Source organism: Oncorhynchus tshawytscha, linkage group LG03, assembly GCF_018296145.1.
Source record: "Oncorhynchus tshawytscha isolate Ot180627B linkage group LG03, Otsh_v2.0, whole genome shotgun sequence".
Lineage (NCBI taxonomy): Eukaryota > Metazoa > Chordata > Actinopteri > Salmoniformes > Salmonidae > Oncorhynchus > Oncorhynchus tshawytscha.
Window position 1 is genome coordinate 55,292,926 of NC_056431.1, and position 14,262 is coordinate 55,307,187.

At 43.4% G+C, this 14,262-nt stretch overlaps 1 protein-coding gene across 3 annotated transcripts in view; it reads right to left on the reverse strand.

The window, feature by feature from the left end:
• slc12a8 (solute carrier family 12 member 8) overlaps positions 1–14,262 on the reverse strand; it is a 35,578-nt gene that overhangs the window by 15,559 nt on the left and 5,757 nt on the right. For 2 of the 3 annotated variants that reach the window (XM_024407489.1, XM_024407483.1), the window contains exons 4-6: positions 3,859–4,005; positions 2,953–3,144; positions 2,522–2,753 (exon numbers count right to left, since the gene is read on the reverse strand). In XM_024407489.1, the coding sequence (XP_024263257.1) occupies positions 2,522–2,753; positions 2,953–3,144; positions 3,859–4,005 (571 nt within the window). The remainder of the gene's footprint in view (positions 1–2,521; positions 2,754–2,952; positions 3,145–3,858; positions 4,006–14,262) is intronic. The other variant, XM_024407497.1, reaches the window with a different exon arrangement.

A 14,262-nucleotide genomic window follows, 5' to 3' on the forward strand; every position in this document is an offset into this window, starting at 1 on the left:
CCGTACATCCTCCAACCAAGGGTGTATCCAAAATAGCTCCCTATCCACTATAGAGTGCACAACTTTTGACCAGAGCTCTAATGGTCCTGGTCAAAAGTAGTGTACTATTTATGAAATAGGTTGCCATTTCAGACGCAGTCCCATTCTCCTAGACTGGAGATCAGGGTGGCTCCGTGCCAAAGCATGAGATCACCTCAAAACATAGCAGCAACTTATTAGGAAAGACCTGGGCATCAGTTTCACTAGGCCATAACTACAAGATGTGATCCCTATGGCAGCTCTGGGTTGAGTCCCAAATGTCACCCTATTCCCATAGGTCTCTGGTCAAAAGTACTGCACTATGCAGGGAATAGGTAGCCATTTGGGATCCAGACCTGGGCTCTGGGTTCTGACAGAGAAAGAGAGGATCATTACGGATGAGAAGTTTGGACTGGAAAGGAAAGGAGAGACATGGTGTGCAAAAGTCTGGGGTAAGGTTTAAGGTTTCAGCTTACTGAACTAAACCAACCCCCATCACCACCACTACCACCACCACCATTTACGTAGTCTTCTTTGTGGTTTGTTGAGAGAAAGAAAGGAGAAACACCCAGCTCCTACTGGAATACTGTGCATTTGCATCCCAAATGGCACCCTATTCTCTTATACAGGAGTTCTCAAACTTCTTGGGTCCAGTGACACCTTTTGTGATTGCAAATATATCAGGGACCCCCTCGTTATCAGAACACAAATAAAAATAGTCTACAAGGAGTTTTACTATGATGTCTGCCGATACCATATACAAGGCCCGCCTCTTGGCATCGGAGTGAATTCTGTCATGAGGCAGAGAGATTTAAAGCAAATTTCAGAACTTTTACGCATTTTGCCATGAGGCAGAGCAAACTTTTCAGTTTTAAAGCTTAAATTACACTGCATTAATGTATAAATGTATAATTGGTGGAGTACTGTTCATACCAATATCCCTGTGAGCCCCACAAGCCCATGTTGCCCAGGGTTAAGAACATAAATTGTACATGAATATTATTACATTGTTTTACACACTTTAATCTATTAGTAATATTCATTCAAAAAGAAGTGCAAAAAAATGTATAACAATAATAATTCTGACCGTAGACCACCTGCAGTAACTCTGCAGACCCCACTTTGATAACCCTTGACCCAATCAGTGCACTACTTTTGTCAAAAGTAGTGCACTACACAGAGAGTAGGGTGCCATTTGAAACTCAGACTGTTCTCTTCCCTTGGACTGGACAGGAAGTGGATAATCAGTGAGAACGGGAAGAGCAGGGATCAACTTCCGGTTGAAGGCCGGGGAAAGAAAGACATTCTGGCTAAACCACGCCCATCATGAAAAACATTCTGGCTAAACCACGCCCATCATGAAAAACATTCTGGCTAAACCACGCCCATCATGAAAAACATTCTGGCTAAACCACGCCCATCATGAAAAACATTCTGGCTAAACCACGCCCATCATGAAAAACATTCTGGCTAAACCACGCCCATCATGAAAAACATTCTGGCTAAACCACGCCCATCATGAAAAACATTCTGGCTAAACCACGCCCATCATGAAAAACATTCTGGCTAAACCACGCCCATCATGAAAAACATTCTGGGTAAACATTACACAAGACTGCTGCCTGAGTCAATCAAACTTGCCTCATCACTGATTATTGTATGTATTAAATCATTCAGATCAATGCAGAAACAAAGTGCTCCTTTTTCTTTATTTTCTTGAATAGTCACCAGTTGAAGTGTCCTGGGGTCAGTTGGGGTCACTCAGTCAAGCACCTGATTCATTATTTCTACTGCATGCATTATCTTTTTTCATTAGCTACTACACTCACACACACACACACAGTATTGAAATGTCAAACTGTGATGGGGAGCCTATAAGGTTCTCTACAGCCAATAACATTTCTGATTTTATTTGACCAAGGGGAAAAACTAGGTATGTTTATATGCTACTGCTACTGCATATGACGAGTATGAAGTAAGAGGTGCAGTACATTTGCAACGAAGCTGAGAGATGGCTAATGACGAACTCTGAAGTCTACGGCAAATGCAGTGCAGAGAAAGGTTGTGGTTATCCTCCAGGCTATATTATGCCACAGTGACACCTACTGGACAAAATTGTTAATTGAACCTATGATTTAAACCGGTGGTTCTTAAACCTCTCCTCTGAGACCCAATGTAGTTGAACTATTCCAGAATTAGCACACCTGATTTAACTAGTCAACAAATGATCAAGCCCATGACGAGGTGAATGAGGCGAGCTAGTTCAGGACTACAAGAAAATAGTGAAATGTCTGGGGATCCCCAAGAAGAGGTTTGAGGACCACTGATCTAGGCTAAAAAAAGAACAACTCCTCACACCACCACTGTGCTACTCCTGGCACTAAAGTTCCTTCTGTTAGTGCTACACACACACTTCTGTCAGTTCACTATACACTATAGTCCAGGAGATTTTGTCAAGCAGAACACATCAGCAGGCCTACTGTAGGCTATGCCATGTACACACCTGGGTCGAGGTGGGAAAACGTCCCAATAACGAAGTCCAGCGTTGAGACAGCCAGCACGGCCAGTAGTATCAGCTGGAGACGGACGATCCATTTGACCCCGGCGAGGTTAATACCCAGAAGGCCGAGCAGGACAGCCACAGACATCCCTCTAACGGCCCACTCACTCTGCAGGCTCAGGAGCTGAGCAATAGACTCTGAGAACCCTGTGATATACATGGCTCCAGCCACACACTGTTGAAATCAAAACACACACAGAAGACATGAGATCTTGTATGTAAACATATTGATTCTTCTTTTATTTATTTAGTTGTATAATCTTTGTTTTAAAAGGTGAGTTAACTGAAGGTAAGTTATCCTTTACCACAATGCAAAGGGTTGCAGGAGGATGAAGGGGGAATGAAAACATGTACACACACATGGTGTTTCTCACCTGGCCGAAAACATACAGGAGCCCCACGGTCCCACCTACTCTTCCTCCCAGGACAGTAGAGATCATGGAGTAAACTCCACCACTACCGACCCCACAGCGCTCGCAGACGCCGATGCCTGACATCACTGTTACCAGGGCAACGATAACCACCACGGATACCAGGAGCATACCTAGCAATACACCTAGGTTCCCCTTTCATCATCAAGAGAAAAAACAAAAAGAAAGTCATACAATATATGGAACAGGTCCTTGTATGTCTAGATCAGCCTAGCACTAACACTACCTATTCAACAAATCATTGAATCACTATGCCCTTGACTAGTTGAATCAGGTGTTTTAGTGCTGGGCTATAGAACCAACATGTGCACACCGTAGGGCAGAACTACTCAAGTACTATTTCAGAAGGTCCAGTCACACAAATTTCCGAATGGATATTGTCATTTATCGGCATAGTAACAAACCCCCAAATCGCAACCCATGCAAACCCAAACTGTTCAAACTGTTCACACCCCATCTTGATGGAGTAGAGAAAGTTTTCCAGTTTTAATGCTTTCCCTACAATTCTACAAAATGTGGCAGATAGAAATTTTGCCATGTCCTGTGAGTACATATGATACCAGGGGTTGAAGCCCGACAGTTCTATTATACACTGGGGGGGGGGTCAGGACCAGCAGTCTATATTGAGTCTATTGACCCGGCTCTGGGTTCGGATCCAGCCTGTGGTCCGCCTGTTCAGTATGCAGACCCCTAGGTGAGCAAACTCATGCCTACAGCTACCTTCCCTGGGACTACAGTTGAAAACTAGCTAGCTGGCCAAATCTGGTAAATTTCCATAAATGTTGATTGGTGTGCATTGTCCCTGTCAAATAAATGTATTGAATGAAATTAAATTAAATTCAAACTCACCACCAGCCACCCAGTGCGGAGGAACAACACCACACCAAAGATGTTGATCATACAGGTAGTAAACACTCCGTCCCACGTCCCAAACAGGACAGGCTCCCACACAAACAGCTTCACCCTCCACCATGGCTGAGAGAGATGCTGCGACCCCTGCAGTTTAGAATAGACGACATTTCCCGATTTTTATCAGACCTGCACAACTTTTATAGTCTGGTCCAGTACGGATTTTAGCATGTAAATCTTGGTGGGGCCAAAAAATATATATATATTGTTTTTGACGCATGCCACCAAAGCCACTACACAACACTAAACAATCAATGAATTGCACTATAACAGTGACAAACGGTTCCCACAAACTGTTACATAAAGCTGTCCCAATAGCAGAGCTTTCTTTTCAGCACCATGGAGTGAATCCTTACCATTGCAAAACCGGGCTAACAGCAGGGCCTTGTCTGGCGGCGAAACAGTTAATTCAGCCTCATTTACTGACTTTAAAAAAACATGGTTTCTACTGACAATTGAGATGTACAAACTATGGCATAATGGGACGACGAGCTGATAAGAGGCAATCCGTAACTTAGATTAAGACAATGAGCGAGCTAGGATGAACGTAGTCAATATAACTATTTTTCAGCACTTTTTAAATGTACAGTGACATAATTCATGGGCTGTTCTTGCAGTATTCTCCCTGTACACCAAGTCAGACCTGTAGGATAAATAAAGGTGGCATATAAGCAGACAATGAAAGCTCTTACAATATTAGAATGTTGCATTTCTCTAAAACAGGCTATAGTCTACATGTGCACCACCAAGTCAAAACAGTAGGCAAAAGGATGAGGGGGAATGGGAACTAATTATTAGGGTGAGGGACATGGGCTATTAACAGCTTACTACACAACTTACACTTAGTATTACTTCCTTAGCTACGGTATACATATCTCCCTGGCATATTGCATCATCAATGCAGCAGCATACAATACATGCTGTGCTCACTTGAACAGGATGGTGGCGCGATGGTCCTTGTGGGCAAATTTTGTCATCAAACTTTGACATCAAAGTCTGGCATTCTCTGGATTTTTCTGGCACTTTCAAGACAACTGGGAACTTGGAAAAAACAAGATTGAATCATGACGTCAGTGATATTCAGGTCGGAGCACTAGAAATAGGGCCGACTTGGAATTCTGAGTTGTTTTTTACGACTTCCCAGTTGTATTAAACTCACTGAAGTTTGGGATAGACCAGTTCAGAGTTTCCAGTTCTTTTGAACGCGGCAGAAGGCAGAAGTCATGCTGGATTGACAGCTTGGTCAATGCATTCAACCTTTTCTGGCCCATGGTGTTGAATGTATTTCCAAGATGGCGTAGCAGTCAGACGTCTTTGTCTTGTCCCATGTATCTTTTTGTATCTTTTTCTTCGCATTCTTTTTAATATTTTTCCTAAACCTCAACTTCAAAATACTCTCCTGCAACCCACCTCACCCAATGTGGTGTGCATCTGAGGCTAGCTAGCTAACTAGCTACCAGCTATCAGTCAGCTAACCTTTAGCTCGGAAAGCTCTCACCAGTTCGTACAACGCGTTTCAAACCAGAGCATATCGGACCTATTTTTCTCTCCATATCCCCGGATTCCTACAGCAAACTCTGAACCCTTTCATCTGGATCATGGCAGCTAGCTAACCACAACCCGGGATGACTACTCCTGGCTAATGTTTCCGTCCCGTAGCAAGCACCAACTAGCATGGGGCTAGCCCATGCTAGACCCATCTCCCAGCTAGGGCTCCTGGGCTACTCACTCCTGAAGCCCACTCCTCGGCTACAATATCCGGACCCCTTCTAGTGCCGGTACGGGGCACGGAACCCCGCCGATCCTTCACGACTGGAATACCGACATAATCTGCCCAAGGATCCCAACAGGCCCCTCAGGTGCGACGTCCCCTGAAGGCCCATTATGCTAACCGCAGCCTGCTAGCTATCTGTAGCATATTGGACTGTTAGCTGATCCACCGGCCAGTTTCTTGGACCACTATACCTATTTTGCCAATTGGACTTGGACCCCCTCTGCTACTTGGAACCCTACTAATTCCACGACTGTTCTATCGACGTCACCGCACGAGGAGGCAAAAACAGACTTTTCCTCCATCGCGACATCCCACTAAGTCCCTTATGCTAGCTTGCTAGCCCCGGCCTGCTAACTGCTAGCATCGGCCTGCTAACTGTCTGAATCGCTGTGTCCCCAGCCAGCCCAACCACTCACTGGACCCATACGATCACTTGGCTACGCATTCCTCTCCCTAATATCAATGTGCCTTGTCCATTACTGTCCTGGTTAGTGATTACGGTCTTATTTCACTGTAGAGCCTATAGCACTGCTCAATATGCCTTAACCAACCATGTTGTTCCACCTCCCACATATGCGATGACATCACCTGGTTTAAACGTCTCTAGACACTATATCTCTCTCTTCATCACTCAATGCCTAGGTTTACCTCCAATGTACTCCCTTCCTACCATACCTTTGTCTGTACATTATGCCTTGAATCTATGCTATCGTGCCCAGAAACCTGCTCCCTTCCCTCTCTGTTCTGAACGTGCTAGACGGCCAGTTCTTATAGCCTTTAGCCGTACCCTTCTCCTACTTCTCCTCTGGTGATGTAGAGGTTAATCCAGGACCTGCAGTGCCTAGCTCCACTCCCACTCCCCAGGTGCTCTCATTTGTTGACTTCTGTAACCGTAAAAGCCTTGGTTTCATGTATGTTAGCCTTAGAAGCCTCCTCCCTAAGTTTGTTTTATTCACTGCTTTAGCACACTCTGCCCACCCAGATGTCTTAGCCGTGTCTGAATCCTGGCTTAGGAAAACCACCAAAAACCCTGAAATTTCCATCCCTAACTATGACATTTTCCGACAAGATAGAACTGACAAAGGGGGCAGTGTTGCAATCTACTGCAGAGATAGTAAGATAGAACTCTGCAGGATATCAGGTCTGTACCAAAACAATTTGAGCTTCTACTTCTAAAAATTCACCTTTCCAGAAACAAGTCTCTCACCGTTGCCGCTTGCGATAGACCCCCCTCTGCCCCCAGCTGTGCCCTGGACACCATATGTGAATTGATTGCCCCCCATCTATCTTCTGAGCTCGTGCTGCTAGGTGACCTAAACTGGGACATGCTTAATACCCCGGCCATCCTACAATCTAAGCTTGTTGCCCTCAATCTCACACAAATTATCAATGAACCTACCAGGTACAACCCCAAATCCGTAAACATGGGAACCCTCATAGATATCATCCTAACTAACTCGCCCTCCAAATACACCTCTGCTGTTTTCAACCAAGATCTCAGCGATCTGTGCCTAATTTTTTCCTGCATCCGTAATGGGTCTGTGGTCAAACGACCACCCCTCATCACTGTCAAACGCTCCGTAAAACACTTCTGCGAACAGGCCTTTCTAAGTGACCTGGCCGGGGTATCCTGGAATGACATTGACCTCATCCCGTCAGTAGAGGATGCCTGGTTATTCTTTAAAAGTGCTTTCCTCACCATCTTAAATAAGCAAGCTCCATTCAAAAAATATAGAACTAGGAATAGGTATAGCCCTTGGTTAACTCCAGACCTGTCTGTCCTTGACCAGCACAAAAACATCCTGTGGCGTTCTGCATTAGCATCGAATAGCATAGTGATATGCCACTTTTTAGGGAAGTTAGGAACCAATATACACAGGCAGTTACGAAAGCTAAGGCTAGCTTTTTCAAACAGAAATTTGCATCCTGTAGCACAAACTCAAAAAGGTTCTGGCACGCTGTACAGTACCTGCCCACTGCACTGAGGCTAGGAAACACTGTCACTACCGATAAATCCACAATAATTGAGAATTTCAATAATTTCAATAATAATTCTACAGCTGGCCATGCTTTCCACCTGGCTACCCCTACCCCGGTCAACAGCCCTGTGATCCCCACAGTAACTCGCCCAGACCTCCCCACTTCTCCTTCACCCAAATTAAGATAGCTAATGTTCTGAAAGAGCTGCAAAATCTGGACCCCTACAAATCACCCGGGCTAGACAATCTGGACCCTCTCTTTCTGAAATTATCTGCCTAAATTGTTGCAACCCCTATTACTAGCCTGTTCAACCTCTCTTTCGTATCGTCTGAGATTCCCATAGATTGGAAAGCTGCCGCGGTCATCCCCCTTTTCAAAGGGGGAGACACTCTAGACCCAAACTGCTACAAACCTATTTCTAGCCTACCGTGCCTTTCTAAGGTCTTTGAAAGCCAAGTTAACAAACAGATTACCGCCCATTTCGAATCTCATCGTACCTTCTCCGCTATGCAATCTGGTTTCAGAGCTGGTCATAGGTGCACCTCAGCCAAGCTCAAGGTCCTAAACGATATCATAACCGCCATCAATAAGAGACATTACTGTGCAGCCGTATTCATCGACCTGCCTTCGACTCTGTCAATCACAACATTCTTATTGGCAGACTCAACAGCCTTGGTTTCTCAAATGATTGCCTCGCTTGGTTCATCAACTACTTCTCCGATAGAGTTCAGTGTGTCAAATCGGAGGGCCTGTTGTCCGGACCTCTGGCAGTCTCTATGGGGGTGCCACACGGTTCAATTCTTGGGCCAACTCTCTTCTCTGGATACATCAATGATGTCTCTCTCACTACTGGTGATTCTTTGATCCACCTCTACGCAGATGACATTCTGTATACCTCTGGCCCTTCATTGGACACTTTTAACTAACCTCCAGATGAGCTTCAATGCCATACAACTCTCCTTCCGTGGCCTCCAACTGCTCTTAAATGCAAGTAAAACTAAATGCATGCTCTTCAACCGATCACTGCCTGCTCATCCAGCATCACTACTCTGGACTAGAGGTCGACCGATTAATCGGAATGGCCGATTAATTAGGGCCGATTTTATGCTTTCATAACAATCGGAAATCGGTATTTTTGGACAATGATTTTTTTTTATACACCTTTATTTAACTAGGCAAGTCAGTTAAGAACACATTCTTATTTTCAATGATGGCCTAGGAACAGTGGGTTAACTGCCTTGTTCAGGGGCAGAATGACAGATTTTTACCTTGTCAGCTCTGGGATTCAATCTTGCAACCTTACGGTTAACTAGTCCAACGCTCTAACCAGCTGCCTCTCATTGCACTCCACGAGGAGCCTGCCTGTTAGGCGAATGCAGTAGAAGCCAAGGCAAGTTGATAGCTAGCATTAAACTTATCTTATAAAAAACAATCATTCATAATCACTAGTTAACTACACATGGTTGATGATATTACTAGTTTATCTAGTGTGTCCTGCGTTGCATATAATCAATGCAATGCTGGGGGATGATTTAACAAAAGCGCATTTGCGAAAAAAGTACAATCGTTGCACGACTGTACCTAACCATAAACACCAATGCCTTTCTTAAAATCAATACACAGAAGTATTAAACCTGCATATTTAGCTAAAAGAAATCCAGGTTAGCAAGCAATATTAACCAGGTGAAATTGTGTTACTTCTCTTGCGTTCATTGCACGCAGAGTCAGGGTATATGCAACAGTTTGGGCAGCATGGCTCATTGCGAACTAATTTGCCAGAATTTTACGTAATTATGACATAACATTGAAGTTTGTACAATGTAACAAGAAGATTTAGACTTAGGGATGCCAACCGTTAGATAAAATCCAGAAAGGTTCCGTATTTCACTGAAATAAACGTTTTGTTTTCGAAATGATAGTTTGCAGATTCGACCATATTAATGACCAAAGGCTTGTATTTCTGTGTGTTATTATGTTATAATTAAGTCTATGATTTGATAGAGCAGTCTGACTGAGAGATGGTTGGCAGAAGCAGGCTCGTAAGCATTCATTCAAACAACACTTTAGTGCGTTTTGCCGGCAGCTCTTCGCAAGCACAGCGCTGTTTATGACTTCAAGCCTATCAGCCTAATGGCTGGTTTAACCGATGTGAAATGGCTAGCTAGTTAGCGGGGTGCGTGCTAATAGCATTTCAAACGTCACTCGCTCTGAGTTATTCCCCTTGCTCTGCAAGGGCCGAGGCTTTTGTGGAGTGATGGGTAACGCTGCTTCGAGTGTGGCTGTTGTTGATGTGTCCCTGGTTCGAGCCCAGGTAGGGGTGAGGAGAGGGACGGAAGCTATACTGTTCCACTGGCAATACTAAAGTTCCTATAAGAACATCCAATAGTCAAAGGTATATGAAATACAAATGGCATAGAGAGAAATAATCCTATAAATACTACATTAACTACAACCTAAAACCTCTTACCTTGGAATATTTTAAGTCTCATGTTAAAAGGAACCACCAGCTTTCATATGTTCTCATGTTCTGAGCAAGGAACTCAAACGTTAGCTTTTTTACATGGCACAAATTGCACTTTTACTTCTCCAACACTATGTTTTTGCATTATTTAAACCAAATTGAACATGTTTCATTATTTATTTGAGGCTAAATGGATTTTTATTGATGTTTTATATTAAGTTTAAAAAAGTGTTAATTCAGTACTGTTGTAATTGTCATTATTATAAATAAAAAGAAAATCGGCCGATTAATCGGTATTGGCTTTTTTTGATCCTCCAATAATGGGTATTGAAAAATCATAATTGGTCGACCTCTACTCTGGACGGTTCTGACTTAGAATATGTGGACAACTACAAAAACCTAGGTGTCTGGTTAGACTGTAAACTCTCCTTCCAGACTCACATTAGACATCTCCAATCCAAAATTAAATCCCGGGTGTGGCGAGCCTTCTGTGACCGACTGGGGGTCGCCGTCGCCATCCCCAGACCAACTGGCAGACGGAACACCTGAACCAAGAAATAGGGAAGTACCTCTGCCAACAATGTTCTGCCTCTGCACAAGGCTGGAGTCGGTATATGGCCTGGGCCGAATACGCTCAGAACTCACTCATGGATTCATCACTCCGCCTTACTCCGTTTCAGTGTGTACTTGGTTACCAACCCCCATGTTTCCCTGGGAGGCGGAGCCTGATACTGTCCCAGCTGTCATTGACTGGTTTCGGTGTAGTGAGCGGGAATGGGAGACTGCTCACGGTATCTGCAGGAAGCCTCTAAAACCCAGAAACGCTTTGCCGACAGACGCCGCCGACCTATGCCACTTTCACCCCGGACAGCATGTGTGGATCTCCACCAGAGACATACGGCTCCGCCTACCCTGCAAAAAGTTCTGTCCTTGCTTCATTGGTCCCTTCAAGATAATCCATCGCATCAACCCTGTCACATACCACCTCCAGTTACTTCTGCGAAGGCTTAATGAACACCTGCTGCACTCTGCTCGTGAATCTACACCTTTTCCTCCCTGATTATTCATTACAGGCCAACTACATATCTCAACTTTCCAAATATTAAGCACCTTGCTTATATTTCCAACAGGAGTATAGCCTTTCTGGTTGGCAGGAAAATAAACCACGGGGAAAAGCGTCCTCCATTTGCTATTTAGATGACATGTATTTTATTCCCGCTGTGCCTGCTTCGATACAGGTGCGTGATAATTGTCCATTCGAAATCAAAACAAATGTCGCACATATTATTTAGTTTATGTAGACAAAATTAAATCAAGAATAGTCTGATCGGTGACAATATTAGCCTATCACTTGTGAATGATATATTATCACTTTTGAATGATGCCCAGCATAACAATGCCTTTTTGTGACTTGTTCGAATCATTGTCGCACACCTCATGTAGCCTAGCGCATAGGCCTATGTTTTAATAAGGTTTGTATCGTAAATAAAGTGGTGAAATAACTAATTACAATTAAACACATTCTGCTAATGGAACATTCACGCTTATAGCCTACTACCATGTGCACATTGCTGCCCTTATAATGTGAATAGCCTAATAAACATTTTAAGCTAAACGTTCTGCTCTGTTGCATCAGCCAAATTGAATAAAAACGTTTTTTTGATGCTAGTGGTTGTATTAATTTGGGATCTACCGCATGCCCCAACTGTCCCAGACAATGTTTGTAATATTTATTTCTCACACAGAATAGGTCAACTTTTGTACTATGGGGGATATTAGATTGACATAGGATAGAGCTTTTGCTGTTCATTAGGCCTACTCATCTTGTTGGCTGACGAAAAGTTAATGTGGACAGTTCTTCCAATATCTTCAATATGCACCTCGTAATTGCATAAGGACGCACGCAGTTGCATCCCGATGTGTCTGTCTTCACTTGTAGCCTGTGAGAAAGACCCTATCATGTGACGGAGAGCAGTGTGATAGAGAGACGCTTCGGATTGCATAGCACACTCAGGGAGAATGTCACAACGCAGCACTCAGATTGCAAAAGGCATGGATTTGTTAGGGTGCATTACTGCCACAAAGGGGATGCCATCGTGAAATTATCAAGTGCTTGTCAAATTGTAAATGAGAGACTATTAGAGTGTGTACAGCCTGCGCAAAAAAACAAAGCAGAAATCATGCCTTTCAAGCAACTTTATTCAAATCATCATTAGAGTTGCATCATGCAGCCTTACAATGTATTAAAAACCAAAACATATAGCCCAAAAATGGTAAAATAACTAAAGTTCAATTAATAAATTAAGCATAAAGGAGTACCTATTTCTTTGTAAACCGCTCAACACAGAATAGCCACATTCCCTCAAATCGTTTGGAGAAAATATTTATTTTATTCAGCTTTGTTCAATTGTATTCTCCATCAAACAGGCGAAGCATCAATACAGGAATAAGATTGAATCGTACTACACCGGCTCCAATGCTCGTCGGATGTGGCAGTGTTTGTAAACTAATACAATCTACCACGAGCTGCCCAGTGACACAAACCCACCAAACAAGCTAAATTACTTCTATGCCCGCTTCGAGATGAGGAACACTGAAACATGCATGAGAGCACCAGCTGTTCCGGCAAACTGTGTGATCACGCTCTCCGTAGCCGATGTGAGTAAGACCTTTAAACAGGTCAACATTCACAGGGCCGCACGGCCAGACGAATTACCAGGACGTGTACCTCGAGCATGCGCTGACCAACTGGCAAGTGACATCACTGACATTTTCCACCTCTCATAAACTGGATCTGTAATACCAGCATGTTTAAAGCAGACGACCATAGACCCTGTGCCCAAGAAAACTAAGGTAACCTGCCTAAATGACTACTGTCTGTAACCATGAAGCGCTTTGAAAGGCTGATAATGGCTCACATCAACAACATTATCCAAGAAATACTAGACCCACTCCAATTTGCATACCGCCCCAACAGATCTACAGATGATGCAATCTCTATTGCACTCAACACTGCCCTTTCCCACGTGGACAAAAGGAACACCTATGTGAGAATGCTATTCATTGACTACAGCTCAGCATTCCACACCATAGTGCCCTCAAAGCTCATCACTAAGTTAAGGATCCTGGGACTAAACACCTCCCTCTGCAACTGGATCCTGGACTTACTGACGGGCCGCCCCCCTTACCACCTGGGGGCGGCCCGTCACCTTTCTATTTTCAATTTTTTACTGAACAAATATTATTATTATTTTTCTTAACTTCTTAAAGCATTGTTGGCTAAGGGCTTGTAAGTAAGCATTTCACTAAGGTCTACTACACCTGTTGTATACGGCGCATGTGACAAATAAAATTTGATTTGAACATAATATAAAATAATGGCACTGAACTATAAGCAAATCTCGTCTGCTAAAATAACTAGCACACAGCCATTTGGCATAGCCGCATCAAGACCTAACATAAGTACAACTCAGAGTATGCTATTCTTTTCTTCTGAAATAGACAATATTGTCTTCATTTAATGCTTCTTTAGACCTTTCTAAAATAAAAAATAGATTTATTGTGGTGTTGGCTATACAGTGCCTTGCGAAAGTATTCGGCCCCCTTGAACTTTGCGACCTTTTGCCACATTTCAGGCTTCAAACATAAAGATATAAAACTGTATTTTTTTGTGAAGAATCAACAACAAGTGGGACACAATCATGAAGTGGAACGACATTTATTGGATATTTCAAACTTTTTTAACAAATCAAAAACTGAAAAATTGGGCGTGCAAAATTATTCAGCCCCTTTACTTTCAGTGCAGCAAACTCTCTCCAGAAGTTCAGTGAAGATCTCTGAATGATCCAAACCTAAATGACTAATGATGATAAATACAATCCACCTGTGTGTAATCAAGTCTCCGTATAAATGCACCTGCACTGTGATAGTCTCAGAGGTCCGTTAAAAGCGCAGAGAGAATCATGAAGAACAAGGAACACACCAGGCAGGTCCGAGATACTGTTGTGAAGAAGTTTAAAGCCGGATTTGGATACAAAAAGATTTCCCAAGCTTTAAACATCCCAAGGAGCACTGTGCAAGCGATAATATTGAAATGGAAGGAGTATCAGACCACTGCAAATCTACCAAG